The sequence below is a fragment of the Hakea prostrata genome, chromosome 4, assembly GCF_041222555.1.
Source record: "Hakea prostrata isolate BN-2017 chromosome 4, UWA_Hpros_2, whole genome shotgun sequence".
Lineage (NCBI taxonomy): Eukaryota > Viridiplantae > Streptophyta > Magnoliopsida > Proteales > Proteaceae > Hakea > Hakea prostrata.
In genome coordinates, this window is record NC_142603.1 from 30,893,431 (window position 1) to 30,908,307 (window position 14,877).

The 14,877-nt window shown below is 39.9% G+C and overlaps 2 protein-coding genes across 2 annotated transcripts in view; both read right to left on the reverse strand.

The window, feature by feature from the left end:
• Positions 1-440: 440 nt before the first annotated feature.
• LOC149018680 (F-box protein At5g49610-like) lies at positions 441-1,529 on the reverse strand. Its single transcript, XM_089153943.1, has one exon. It carries the CDS (start codon positions 1,527-1,529, stop codon positions 441-443), a length of 1,089 nt encoding a protein of 362 aa, XP_089010069.1.
• A 732-nt stretch (positions 1,530-2,261) lies between these two features.
• The window catches only part of LOC149018681 (Tetratricopeptide repeat (TPR)-like superfamily protein), an 88,289-nt gene continuing 75,673 nt past the window's right edge, over positions 2,262-14,877 (reverse strand). The window contains exon 4 of the mRNA XM_089152832.1: positions 2,262-2,703. Within this exon, the coding sequence (XP_089008958.1) occupies positions 2,419-2,703 (285 nt within the window). The 3' untranslated portion in view covers positions 2,262-2,418. The remainder of the gene's footprint in view (positions 2,704-14,877) is intronic.

Here is a 14,877-nt window from a genome sequence, read left to right on the forward strand (position 1 = left end):
AGGATTGCTATCCCTTAAGGATCGCGTAAGCTACACAATTTTCATACAATATTTAGAAACGATATATTCTACATGCAATATTTATTTACTTGTTAAAATCAAAGGGACATAAATGCAAAGTTAACCGAAATTTGATGATCAAATAGGGAATGATGTATAATTAGACATGTAATCACATAAAGTAATAGTGATACAAATGGTTAACGATGACAATTTCCCTTTCTCTTCTCTTATATCTCTCTTGCTACCAAACGAAACTTTCACTCTTAAATTATTATTTATTTTAAATTGATTCTAACTTGAAATAAAAAAGGAAACAAAAAAAGAAAAACTTGTTTTAATTTTTTCCTTTGTTTATTTAATCTGTAAAATAAACAAGCTAAATATGAATTACATCGAAGATATTGATATTTGATGTTAGGATTTCGAATATTTATGTCTCATGCTAATGTTTCTTCACATCCATCCCAACTCACAAGACTATTAATATGCGCTTCAGAAAAAGAACCTGTATACCGCTCTCTATCTTTGTTAATAACCATTAACCACAGATCCAGAAGAATGTTTGTATCGTAAGAAACAAATTTGTGAATCTTGAGAGCACCTTCAAAATCACAATCACCAGACTCAATGTAGCATAACTTGGTCCATACATTGTGGTGTTTCTCGTCATCAGCATTCTTTAAAACCCATAAGGATGTAGAACCAAGCTGAAATGTTCTGGGGATAAATGATGAGTGCGCTAAATATAGTGATTCCTTCAATCCAACCAAAATGATTGTTGTTCGAGAATTATCTAGCTCAAATTTTGGTAGCGTAATCTCTTTAAGTTCTTCCTTCATGACATCCATAGATATGATGCAAGGCGTGTTAAACTCGTAATTGAATGCCACCCAATGGAATTCCCCTCTTACATAAGTAGGACGAGCAAATGTTTGTAATCTGCAAGCTTTAGGCAAACCCAATTCCCTCCAATATCTCAATGATCCATTTAATCCCCTATGATCAGTCAAGGTGAATACCATGCATTTACAACCATCATGTCCAAAATCAAACCAACCCACAACTTTATACTTTAGGATCTTCAGGTCATAAGCTAACCCAGAGGCACCAAACCATTGGAATGGAGGAATGGGAAGCTTACGGGAACATCTAGTGATTGGATTACACACATAGTAATTCCGGTTATACCTTCGCTCTGAGATCCTTTCTACATAGACGAGAAGTAGACCATCGCACGATGCCCTAACAGATAGAAAGCCATCTTTTTCCCCCAAGCACTTCCCTAAGCACAAGTCGAACTCCTCATCTGATTCAGACTTAAAATTATGTTTGTTACCTGAACTGTGAATGACTATCTGTCCAGAAGGTTGAGATTTCCATGTATGGAGGTGGCCTTGCACAAACTGTTGATCTGCAATAGTATCACACCACAGCTTGCATACACTCCTGAATCTAACAAGAGACTTGGCTGGGACTCGTGGAAGAATTTCTCCCAAGATTATTTCGGGAGGTAGTGAAGTAGTCATGTTTTGATCCTTCTCTTGATGACAAGAGAAAGGAAACAGTTCGTTTTTATGTTTTCCATCTTTGTATGTTGTTCCATTTTAACTACCATCCAGAACGCATGACTCATGACAAATGCATGCAACATGCCTGATCCAGCCAAATATGCCCCCTGTGATATTTTATATACACTAATATATAAGTAAAATGCATGGTGATGATGCCCTAGTTGGTAAATCAAGTGATGATTTTTTTAATTTTTTTTTTTTACTTTTTTAATTTCTTTATCAGACTTAAAAATGCATGCTAAGGCGCATTGAGGATTAAGACATTCATGAGAATCAGAACTGGAAGATGCCTGATTCATGTTGGATGATGAGAAGACAATCTAGCATTACCACGGGAGCTACATATGTTATTTGCATAATTTAACTCTCATGACTAACTGGAATTCAGATCAAGCAAACTTAGAGTGACTTCTGATGAAGCATGTGAGGTGGTAAGGTATGTAGAATCTCAATCTACGAGTTAAGCATAAATCTTGAATTGTTTAGAAGTATTCCTGACTTGGAGGGGTATATTTTCTCACCATCCAAATGTAACACGAGAATATGTCCGCTTGTTAATACCTACCCAATCATCCGATAATTTGCTTAGTCATTACTCATTAGTACCTCGTGATTAACTGATTGGTATTTAGTCAAGACTCCAAAGTTGACCTGACTGAACTCTTTAGCAGGTAACATTGTCTGCGTAATCTTACTTCTCAAATCTCCAGGATGAATTGTCATCAAGTCTATTTAGATGCAAATTAGTAAATTGACAAGCTCAATGGGACTAAAATGATTACAGAGTTCACGTTTTACAAAAGAAAATCACAGAATATAAATTTACATAAGAGCCGCAGAAAAATTACCTCTCTTTCTTTGATTTCACAGGAATTCCCTTGTACATTTCTACACGTTCCTTTAATGCATCTCGACGGGGACGTGCTACCTTATTGTTAGGATCAAAAATGAGCACTTCTTCAAATGCCTTCAGGGCACCTTTTAAATCTTTCTTGTTCTCATAGGCATCACCGAGGTTATTCCAAGCAGTTACATATCCAGGCTGGAGCTTCACAGCATTCTCAAACTGACTTATACCCTTTTCAAGCTTTCCATCACGAACATAGCTGACACCGAGGGCATTGTAAACCTAATTAAATTGTTCCAGAACAAAAATTCATTAGCATGGGAAAAACATACAGCCCCAATCTAGGAGTTTAACAATGAACCATGGAGATCAGGCAACTAAAAACTGATAGTTAAAGCTACTTTGGATTTTCTAATAGGTCGAAACGAAAAATACTGGAAATAGAACTCAAGCATGAACTAAAGAACCAAAAGTCGGAATTTGTAACTGTTGTCATGGACATGAGGCATCATAAATACCCTAACTTAAAGATCCTGGATCAAGGCACTTGATATTAACAAAAACCAAGAAAATGTCCATTCACACCCAGACTTGTCACCTTTCAGAAATCCATTTGCCTTTGATAAATAAATTGTATCATCAAGCTGTCATGACTATGATTTGTGAATTTATGTAACGCCAGCTCACCATTGAATTCTCATGTAAGGAAGATTGTCAACATCATCGAATAGCTTTGCTTGGCTTGCCATGGGTCTTGCCTCACCTCAGTTTCAGCTCCAACACCAAATGTTATGCTGGAACAGTGATGCAGATCAAAGGTACTCAAAGAAGTACCCAGGAGAGAAAAAGCTTTAGTAAATTCAGACAGCCCAACCAGCAGCTTAACTCCATAATTTAGCTGAGTTGACTCGGTCATGAACTCAATATACCCACTCATTCCGGAGGTTCACATGATATTGGGGCTGTAGTCGATATCTGCTTGAGAGTCATTCAAGATTCTAGAGACATTGTCTCATCTCGCACATCATCCTTGCTAAATGGGTAAAGAGAGAGAGACCCCAGAACATCTCGCTGAGATCTCAAGAGTTTGCCCACCGTGCCATGAACTTCAGAACCAGCCCTGACATGATGAGCAAACACAGCAAGAAGCCAACAGCAAAACAACAAGAACAGTCTAGGGAAAACACTCAACCCAGAAAACCACACACAGGGCAGGTTTTAAGCCAGTAAACTCACTGCAGTAGCTCACAAGGGGGCTTGGAAAAAAAGTCAATAGCACTAAACACGGTCCACAATATACAGCAATTCATAAGGGCAACACTTCCATGTCATCTCCGCATAATATTGGAACAAACCAGAGAAGCAAGACACAAGCTGGTGGAAACCATGTGCTGAGAAGAACTGCTTAGATGTCCAGATATACTCCATGGAATGACAAAGGCTTTGGAAAAGTCAAGGAGCACCTCTAGGCAATTCAGGTGAGCTGAACTTCAAGTCATTTGAAGCTTAGGGGAAGAAGAGACTCAGAAAAATCCATTCAGGTGGAAGAAAACAGAGACTGGTCTTTGTAAAACTGTTAGATGCTTAATGAGCTTTAAACTGCTCCATATAAAGTTTCAAAATGTAAGGATTCTTCAGTTCATACCGTATATGAGATGATGGACCACAAGAAATGTTCTATGTAATACAGCTTTACATGGTACAACCACAAATAGAATCCTCTACCACAGTTCAAAAACTGAAAAGAAGGGAGAGCTTACCCGGCTCTTCAAACATTCTTCTGATACAAAGTTAGGACAGGCATGAGTGAAGAATAGGTGACAAACAAAGAGAAAGGCAGGAGAAGATGTAGGTTGAAGGAGGTTTGGAGAAGAAGTACAAGACGAGAGAAATGTTAGAACTCAGAATCATGGGCAAGAGAGTTCCTCTTGTCCATATTTGTCACTAGCAGCTCATAAAGAGAATTACAACTACCTTCCAGGAGAGGCTAAACGTAGATAGTGGGGGAAAAAAACAGAAAGCACAATTTAAGCTGAAGATAGAATAAATACCCCTACAACATTCTAATATATTGGGCTTTAGGTTCAGAGGCAGAATAAGGAACCCTCCAGTGTAGGCCAAGAGAGAAACAAGAACCACTTATTAGTAGAACGAGAGCCACTTAGTTGGCAATTGCTAATCTAATAGTAGTAGTATGTCCTCCATGGGTTTTCTTAGGCTAAACCAATAATTAAACCAGGAGAAGAAGAAAAAAAGAAATAATTGAAAATGAAACCAAGAAGAAAAGGATATTGGTGATGAGGTTAGAACATGTATTTGCAACAAAACAGGTAACTTTATGGTATTTGATAGGAACCCGCGAATCAAATACGAAAATTAATAATATTTAATTGTTGAAATACACAAGAACAAACACAAATAAAGATAAACTGGTTTTGAATGTGCCAGTCACCCCGAGCATATGCTACCCCTCTGCCAAAGGCAGCCCAAACACTCGCATAAAAATAACCGATATTCTTTCATCTTGTCTTTCCCCCTTCTTATAACCTAACCACTATGATAACCCCACTGTCTCTCCTCCACATGCCATGATCCTAGAGCCCTACTACCGACCCCTTGAAATTCACCTTGTCCTCAAGGTAAAGGAAATTTAAGAGCCTGATCTTCACGTGCACGCCTCACAACCATGCCAATTCTGCAACATTCTTAGAGGCTCAATAGCAGACAACCCAATTCCAAGGATGCAACTGGTGTCTAATGCCATCCTCCTCTCATATATGGTCAGAACCTGTTCCAAAACTTTCCTCACCACAAATTGAACATAATCCAGCATCCATTAAGTCCCCATAGAAATTCCCAACCTGGTGGTACCTCAAAAAACTCCAGATCTAAATCTTCTGCTACCCCCATTGAATTTAGCTGATGTAAGCATGCTCCTGGCAACTCCCTTTAAACCAGCAGAAAAGTAAAGAATGGCCTGAACAGTATTTGCAGCAAGAGTGGTGACAGGATCTGAAGGAGTTACAAAAAAACCTTTTACCAAGGATCATGTTACGGTTTGCATCATTGGCATTGCGCATGGCAGCAAAGGAGTCGTTGCACGCCACCGCTGGGCTGTCAGCCTTCTGAAATAAAGATCCACTGTCAGCCTTCTGGAATACAGATCCACTCCCTGGAGGATGTAGATCTTGTAAGTTTTGCCCCCTCCCTTCATGTGCTTCTTCTTATCAACGTGGTCATGGTTGTGGTTTGCATGATGACGTTGGTGAGGTTTTCGACTGCTAAAAGGACAAGATCCAGATTCCACTCCATGCCCTAAGCTGATACTCAGTCCCATAGCCACAATCAGAGGCACGATCGCCATTCCCTGCCCCGTTGGGGTTGTCTTTGTGAATTGGAAGTTCAGTGAAGGGTACCAGGTCTCTTATGCTGCCATCAGTCAAGCCATCTCCGCCTCGGCCTCTAGAGCAACTTGGGGCAATGGCTTGGTCATCAATTGGAGGGAAGAAGAAAGGGAAATTGGGATTTTACCGCAATGCCCCTGGTTAATTTTTCATAATAAGAGCCATAAGCATCTTGGGCCCCTACATGTATGTCTACATCAAACCATATAAGTTGTGGGCCTCATAGTCTTCAATAAAGCCCATTTACATGGTTCAATAAAATGAATCCAATGCGGCATTTCTTTCCATGCCATGGTTGTCAAAGCGTCCGCCTAGGCGGCAAAGCAGTTTTTCAACCGCCTTGTTTCAAACTGCTAAATTGACGCCCAAACTGCAAAGGAAGTCCAAGGCTCAAAGTGAAATAGGACCTATTTTTTGCTCCGAGGGCGTCGTCCCCGCGCCCATAGAAGAAAATTCGACCGAAATTGTCAAAATTTCGGTCGAAATGTCTGCATTTTTAAAAAACGAAATGAAATTTCAATTATTTCGGAAAAGTGTCAAATTTCGACCGAAATTTCGGAGATTTCGACCAAAATTTCGACATATCAGCATTCCAACTTGTTTTTCCTTAGTTTTTGTTGATTTCTATCCTATTTTCACCTAATTTTCACTACTCCTTTGCCTTCAAACACCACTTTTGCTCATTTTTTGCCTCCAAACACCTCCTAAGCCACAACAACTACAAAGGAAATTAGAATGTGAAGCATGAGCCACACCCAACAGTTCCAAACTTCCCCTTTTTTTATTTTTGTTTTGTTCATGCCTTAAATGATCTTGTATTGCCTTGAAATTAATATATGTTTAGCCTAGGACTATGATCTATAATTGTGTTTTGTTAAACTTATCTTTTTATTATTTGCTACCATTTTTTCATTTTTTTTATTTTAATAATTATTTTCTAAAATTATGTATTTTTATTTTATGTATATATGATATATAGGCTTTAGCTTTATATATTTGAGACACCATCACTTGATCTAGTCAGTCATTTTATTTTGTTGACTTGTTGTATATCTAACCATTCTACCAAACAATTCATGTATGTTGTTGATTCTATGCATGTATGCAATAAAGTTTGCACTTGTCGGAACCAATCATTTGTTAGTATACTTAAATGATAAATTTTCAATAGTTTTGTTTTTTACAAAATACTAGTTCCATTGTGTTTATTATGCTTGAAATAGGTAGTATACAAGAATCCAAATCATTTTGAGTCCATATGAGGCCCGAAATTGAAGTTCCAATTTTCAGAAAAAGTGTCCAGTTTCGATCGAAATTTCGACCGAAACGTCGAAATTTCGGCCTTTTGCAAGGTCGAAATTTCTTCCTTGCCCGCGCCCGTCGGCAACAGAATGTAAAGCATGAGCCATACTAAACGTCGAGAATCAATGAATTAGTAAATGCCTAGACGGACGCTTTGACAACCATGGTTTGATGAGATGAACTTAAGTTTGTATTCTTTTTTTGAATAATTTTTCATAATTATGATTCTTGAATTTCTTTTTTTCTTTTTTTTTGGGATTAATGTGACTATTAAATTTTTTTTTTAGCCTATTATAGAAAGTAGTTGTATTTTGACAATTTTTAACCCAACCGCTTTGATTGCCTTATTCCCGCCTAGGCGCCACTTTGTCACCCAAACGCTTTGGTCACCTTGCCGCCTTGACAACCATGGTCTATGCCTTAGTTGAGGCCCGTTTATTTGCTCTATTTCGTTCAACAAAATTCACCAACTGGCCGAGGGTCGGGGGTCTAATTAACCCAACCCACATTTGGTCCTAAGCCGCTGGGCCAACCCCTATCTTCTCCTTGTCTTCTCCTGCAACACCCAGCCCTTAGTTTTAAACCCTAACCACCGCTGATGGTGATTCTACCTCCCACTCTTGAGTTGGGGTCAATCCAAAAAATTCTCCTTAGCTTTCACCATCAAATCTAATGGGGAAACTGAATCATGAAGATCTTTCCTTAGGGGAAACTAAATTAGGAACTTGCCTCGTTAACTGCAACCATGTTGCTCAAAGCTTCCACCATTGTTGGATTTGCATGGCTTCCTTGAAGTTGTCCCATGGAACAAAATTCGATTGATATGCTCGATATATCCATCGAAATGTCTGCAAAAATTGAATTCGAAACGAAATGTAGTAGTAGGCACAGAAAGTGTCCATATCGTTTCGTATATCGGTCAATACGAGTCGATATTTCGGCCCGATACCATATCGGGCCGAAATGATACCTGCGTAGGCTTTAAAGTATCCAAATCAAGCTCATTTTCGACATTTCGACACTATTTCGACCTACCGAGCCATATTGCCAGAGCTATTTCGACTTCCTTTTGAATTTTTTGCTGATTTCTCTTGCTTTCATCCCCTTCTACACCTAATTTCTAGTATTCCATTTCCTTCAAACACTTGATTTGCTCCTCCATCTGTGCATTTTCTCAAATCTTGCAAGGTGAGTAACCGACTTCCTCATTTTTTTATTTTTGTTTCATTTGTGCCCTAAATCATGTTAGATTGCTTCTAAATTTATGTATGTTTACTTTAGAGTGTTGATCTATGAATTTGTAGTGTCAAAATTATTTTTTGATTCTTCCTACTATTTTTTGATTTTTCTGTTATTAAAATTTACTAAATTATGTATATTGATAAAAATGTAGATGTATAGTACATGTATAAGCTTCAAATGAATGTATGTGAGAGTTGAGACACCATATTGCTGTGATGGTGTTGAATTAATTTTTTTTTCTGTTAATTATGTAATTTTACTGTATTTAATATATATTTAAATAATTAAAAAAATTAAATATTAAAAAAAAACTAATTAATTTCTGTTTTAAATTTTAAAATAGCGAAGTATTAGTGGAAGCATGTATGCAATTTTTGGAGCATGTTGTGGATATTTTTAAGATATTTTGTCTGTATTTTATATATTTTAAAATTATTTATATATTAAAAATACTTATATAGTTATACATATATTTTTTTATATTTAAAATAGGAGGTTATTATTAGAAGCATGTATGTCATTTTTGGAGCATATTGTGGAGCTTTTCAAGATACTTAGTGTGTGTTTCTACTTTCTTGTTGTATCAGGCACTCTCTTTTAAAGATGTCAGACATAGCTTGGGAACATGGGAGGCCACTGACAGCTGATAGGAGGAAGAGCGAGTGTAATTATTTTAAGAAACAAATAGGAGGAGGTGGGGCCACTAGATTGAAGCTGCATCTAGCTGGTGGCAACAGGGATGTAACAGGGTGCCCAAAGGTGCCCGTAGAGGTCAAGAGGGCAATGGCCTCATATATTACTGGTGGAAAGAAAAAGAGGAAAGAGAAGAGAACATAGAGGGATGAGTTCGAGGATGCCTACTTAGATGACCTTCCAGATCCTAAGAATTATGGTAGGGATGAGCCAGGAGACAGTGACCCTGATCCAGAGGCCGATCAGCTGAAGAGGGCGATGATGATGAGTAGGGAGCAACAGAGGATTGATGACATGAGGAGGCAACAGAGGGGTCTAGGTTGTGGGTCCTCTAGAGAGCCAGTAGGTATGGGAGGCACAGATGGCTCCCAAGTCCCTATGAGGAGGTCTCAGAGTGTGAGGCAGGAGGCTCCTATCCCACGGGCCCCTACAAGGGGTCGAGCTTCATCAGCACATCCTACCGATCAGGATCTTGAGATTCTTCACAATGATCCGGCCCTATTTAGGAGGCCTGAGCAAAAGCAGAGGAAGTTGAAGCACTTATGGGGGAGTGTGAAGGAAAAAGTGGGGATGGCTTTCTCCAAATGGGCCTATTACCATAGTATTCCAGCACATACAGCCAGGGGCCCTATTATAGAGATATGATTGAGGAGATAGGCAAGGCTGGGAGTGGTGTACAGGGCCCCACTCCATATGAGATCTATAATGTGTATTTGCCTAAGCATAAAGAGGACTTAAATGAGTACATTAAGGGATTAAAGCCCATGTGGAATCATTATGGAGTCACTGTGATGGCTAATGGTTGGACTGATCCCACTATCAGTCCATCATCAATTTCATGTTGAATTGTGATGGGAGGACAGTGTTCCTCAAGTCAGTAGATGCATCCGGTGAGAAGAAGGATGCAAAATACATTTACAAATTATTGAAGCAAGTGGTGAAGGAGGTTGGAGTGGAAAATGTGGTTCAAATTGTGACTGATAATGGCTCCAACTACAAGAAAGCTGGGTTGAAGATGCAAGAGAACTCTAGGTATTTAAACATATAGTATTAATTTTCATTTGTAAATACATATATTTACATTACACATATACATGTACACTTTATAACCTTGTATTGATGGCTTGATGCCTTGATGGATGGACAGATATAGGCTCTTTTGGACTCATTGTGCTGCTCACTGCATTGACTTAATGTTGAAGGACATTGGAAAGGTCAAGCTTGTGAAGAAGACCGTGGAGCAAGCTCGACATATTAGCACCTTCATATATAACCACACCTATGCATTAAGGATGATGAGGGACAAGTGTCAGGGTGAGTTAGTGAGGCCAGGCATAACCAGATTTGCTACTAATTGGATAGCACTGCAGAGCTTTGAGAGTAGGAAGACTGGCCTTAAGAGTATGTTTGCATCAGAGGAGTGGTTTAACTGGGAGGGTTCTTCATCAGTGGGAGGAAGGAGAGCACAGTTGACCATACTTGATAAGACTTTCTAGCACAATGTGAGGATAGCGGTGAAGATGCTTGAACTTGTGGTGAATGTGTTGAGGATGGTAGATCAGTAGAGAAAACCTACTCTAGCACACATATTTGCTGCAGTAGAGAGGATGAAGCAACAAGTTGCTCAGGTCCACCCACACGGCAACAAGAAAGTCCTTCAAATCATCAACATTAGATGGGAGTCTATGTTGCAGCATCCACTGCATAAGGCTGGTGAGTTGTTAAGTCTAGTATTTAATTTAATTTTCATTATGTTATCACACTATTAAGCATTAACTATTCCCATTTTATGACATACTCTTTTTTACATAGCATACTATTTAAATCCCAAGTACCATTACAAGGACAATCTTGGGATGAGGCAAGATTTGATGGATGCTGTCCAAACTGTAGTGGAGAAGTTCGAACCGGATTCTACTAAACAAGCACTCGAGGTGAGATAGTGATTTGAATCATTTGATATTCACAATTCATAGTTTTATACTAAGTCATTAACCTAGTAACTAGTTATTGTTTTTTCTCTTTATATATTAGATAAAGGCTTTTAGGGATGCCACTGGGAGCTTCGGTCGTGTTGTGGTCGTATCGAGACGGGAAACCGTCCTTGCGGGTAAGTTCATTCATTTATTTCATTATACATTTAATTATTATATTCTATCTTTAATTTAGTTATTTAAGTATTAAAATGACTTGGAGTTTATGTTTGTTGCAGCTGAGTGGTGGTTGCAATTTGGACGTGATTCACACAACTTGAGTAGGATTGCAAGCAAAGTGCTCTCCCAAACATGTTCTACCACTGGTTGTGAGCGAAACTGGAGCACCTTCAGCCTCATTCACTCGAAGAGGCGCAACCGATTGGGTGTGAAACGTCTAGAGGACCTTGTCTACATACATTATAATATGAGACTGAGAGAAGATCATATTAGACAAGGGATGAACAGAGAGAGCACTAATATCGAGTTGGCCGACATATTTGAGATGGATGATGATAACCCAGTAGTTGACTGGATCAGGGACAGTGGAGAGCCATTGCTGGATGAGGGAGGTCGTCCCAATAGACAGATTGCAGAGGAGATGGGGGCTGATGTGGATGAGTACATGGCCCAGGAGGGGAGGGCACATGCAAAGCCTGCCCGTCCCTTCGTGCCACACCCTAGTGCATCCACCCAGAGTGAGGATTTGATTCTCTGGTCCGACACTGAGGATGAGGTGACTCAAGCCTCCGGCGACGACGACGATGGCGATGACGGTGATGATGGAGGGGATGAGGAGGGTGTGGGACCTCGTGATCAGGATTCAGCTGATCCTAGGGACAGACCACCACCACCACCAGTACGTGAGAGTCAAGGGGGGCGGGAGGACGACCACCGAGATTCACAGGAGAGAGTCAGTTCACCCACGCGACATAGGATTCAGAACATACTGGAGCTGTATCTCGAGGCAAAAATGTTTCCTCTACATATTCGAGGAAGGGGAAGGGGAGACAGCACGGTTGGAGCACAGAGGACACGCCATCATATGGGTCCTACCGTCCACCCGATGCGGAGAGCTTGGTGGGATATATGAGATCAATGAGCATTTTGATGATGCTAAAGACTCCTCCACCTCTAGAGGATCCGAATGGCATAGGCCTGCACAGTCCTCATATGATACTGTTGTGGAGAGTATTGATTCTACCAAGTCGACATATGGTTATGGATCATATGCTGTCCCTCCTGGCTATTAGATTCAGGGTTAGGCCAGTCAGCCACTAGTGGAGCCTTATGGTTATGGAGCAGCCTATAGAGCTTATGGTGTCCCTCCTACTGTCGATTATCGGAGTCAGCCACTGGAACCTTATCAGTATCCTTATCCTTCTCCTAGTCCTGAGAGCCAGGGTGCTCTTTCATTTGTTAAGCAGATCTTCCACACTATTCCACAGCCACAAGGCCCACCACCACTAGTTCCTTTGGAGATTCACAATTTCCCACCGTCAGGAAATCTTATGCATGTGGATGAGGCCACGTACAGAGATGCAGTTGTTGACTATGTCCAAAACTATATGGGGCAAACATCATGGGAGTTATATTGTCATTTGTATGGGGTGCAGACGGAAGAGGGAGACATTGAGGCTTGAATAGAATAGACTTGTAACTTGTAAGTAATAACATTCCCACTTCTTCTCTGATTCATGTACTATATACTTGGAATGTTGGATACTTGGATGTTAAATTTTCAGTAGTTTTTTAGTAAACTAGTAGTTCTATAGTGTTTATTATGCTTGAAATAGGTAGTATGCAAAAATCCAAGTCAATTTGAGTGCATTTGAGGCTCGAAATTTTGACTTTTCAAGAGTCAAATAAAAAGTATCCAATTTCGGTCGAAATTTCGACTGAAACATGGAAATTTCGACCTTTTCCAAGGTTGAAATGTTCATATCGATCGAAATTTTTTCCTTGAGTTGTCCAGTAAAACTCCAGCCATTTCCTCCAATAGACCCCAATCCAATGCTTCCCCTTCCAAGTGTTGGACAGCCACACCCAATTGATCTCGTACTCAATATGGTGTGCCCAACAAAAGAGTATGACCTCGTAAGCCATTCCTATGCATTTCTTTCACTGGAAAATATGGACAATCCGGTCTCCATCTTCCTTCCCCGGGATTGAAACTTGCTCGGTTACCGATTGATAGGAACCCACATATCAAATAAAAAAAAATTAGTAATACACAGATAAACGGGTTTTGATGGCTCCAATCACCCACACAGCATACGCCGTCCCTCAGCTAAAGGCTCCCCAAACACTCACATAAAAATAACCGATATCCTTACCTCACATCTGTCCCCCTTTTTATAATCCACCAACTCTGATAACCGTACTCTCTCTCCATATGTTGTGATCCCAGGGCCCTAACAATATCATATACATGTTAAAGTTTGATTATAGCATGCTAATGTTCTCGATATTCACTCGGGCTACTTGTTACCTACGCACCATGTACGGACAATCGAGAGACAGGATACAGGCAAAGGCATCATGATCCAAGATAGAGCATGAAAACTTGAAAGCCTTTGATATTTAGGATTTTACCGATCAATTATACTCGTATGATCATATCTTGAGGTTTGCTCATCAAATGTATCAAGTATAGGTCCAGTTCAAGTATGATGTAAATACATATTTTGGAGAATCAATGTAAATAGTTCAGCTTCAAATGCAGAGGATGTAAATTTGTTCACCTATACTCCCGCATTTACATGAATGAAACAAATTTAGATCCCATCAGATCTTCTAATAGAAGTCTATTATCTATTGCACGTTTCTAATGTAGTGAATGTAAAATTTGATCATGAACGTCTAAGTTCTAAACAAAGGATGAATTGTTCCGTCCTCATCAAATCACTCTGCTCCAAATCCTACCTTTAATAGTGCGGCATCTATACTCTCCCCAAGGCCACCATCAAATCAATGGATCTTTTTCGCATCTTCTAGCATAAAGGCAAGGAAGCCACCTAATGCTTCCATCCCATCAGCTGGCCCTTTATGTCTTCCAAATTCTGAAGGTAGTCCTGGATCCTGGTATCCGTAGGACCCCCAACTACAACATAGCGAGCTTGCTTAAGCTTATATGGAAAATCTCTTCCAAGCAAAACTCTATCCAGGTCAACTAAGTTTACTCCTACCTCCTAAAAGCTGACTCTTTTTTTATTGCCCACATGCCTGCTAATCTCTCATGGGTTCAGAGAAGCTTTTTCTTCATCATCTTCTAGCCCTCTATTCCACCTCCACAAGTATCCCCGATCTATTTCTAGCCTTATGGGTATTCTCAAGAAACTCCTTGGGCCCCGAGCGGCCTATCATTCCCACGTATCAAAAGTTGCCCTTCTCTCTAACAGTTTTTGCCCCCATTGTATAGAGATCCTTAACCCATTGCCTCACCCACAACTTTCCCTCATCCATCACCATATCCAACCCAACCGTGTTGTATTTTGTGTTGGAATAGTGCGAAAGACACTGATCACCTTTTCTTCTTGTCTCCTCTCTTACCCCATCAAGAAGAAATATATCGCCTCCATCCGGTACTACCACCATCATCCTCGACCCTTTGCTCAAGAATGGTAATGGATTTTAAGATCCTTCTCTAGTAACTTTATATATGACTTCACAAGCAAGCTGGTGTTTGAGGAAGCTATTTCACACATTTGGTGAGAACTCAATCTTAACAAATGGAGCTCCAAGGCTGTGCACATGAATTAGAAAGCCATTAATGTTCCCTCTAGGGGGAGATAGGGTACCATCATTGTCTGAAACACTTTTCCAAGTACTTCATCTGTCCA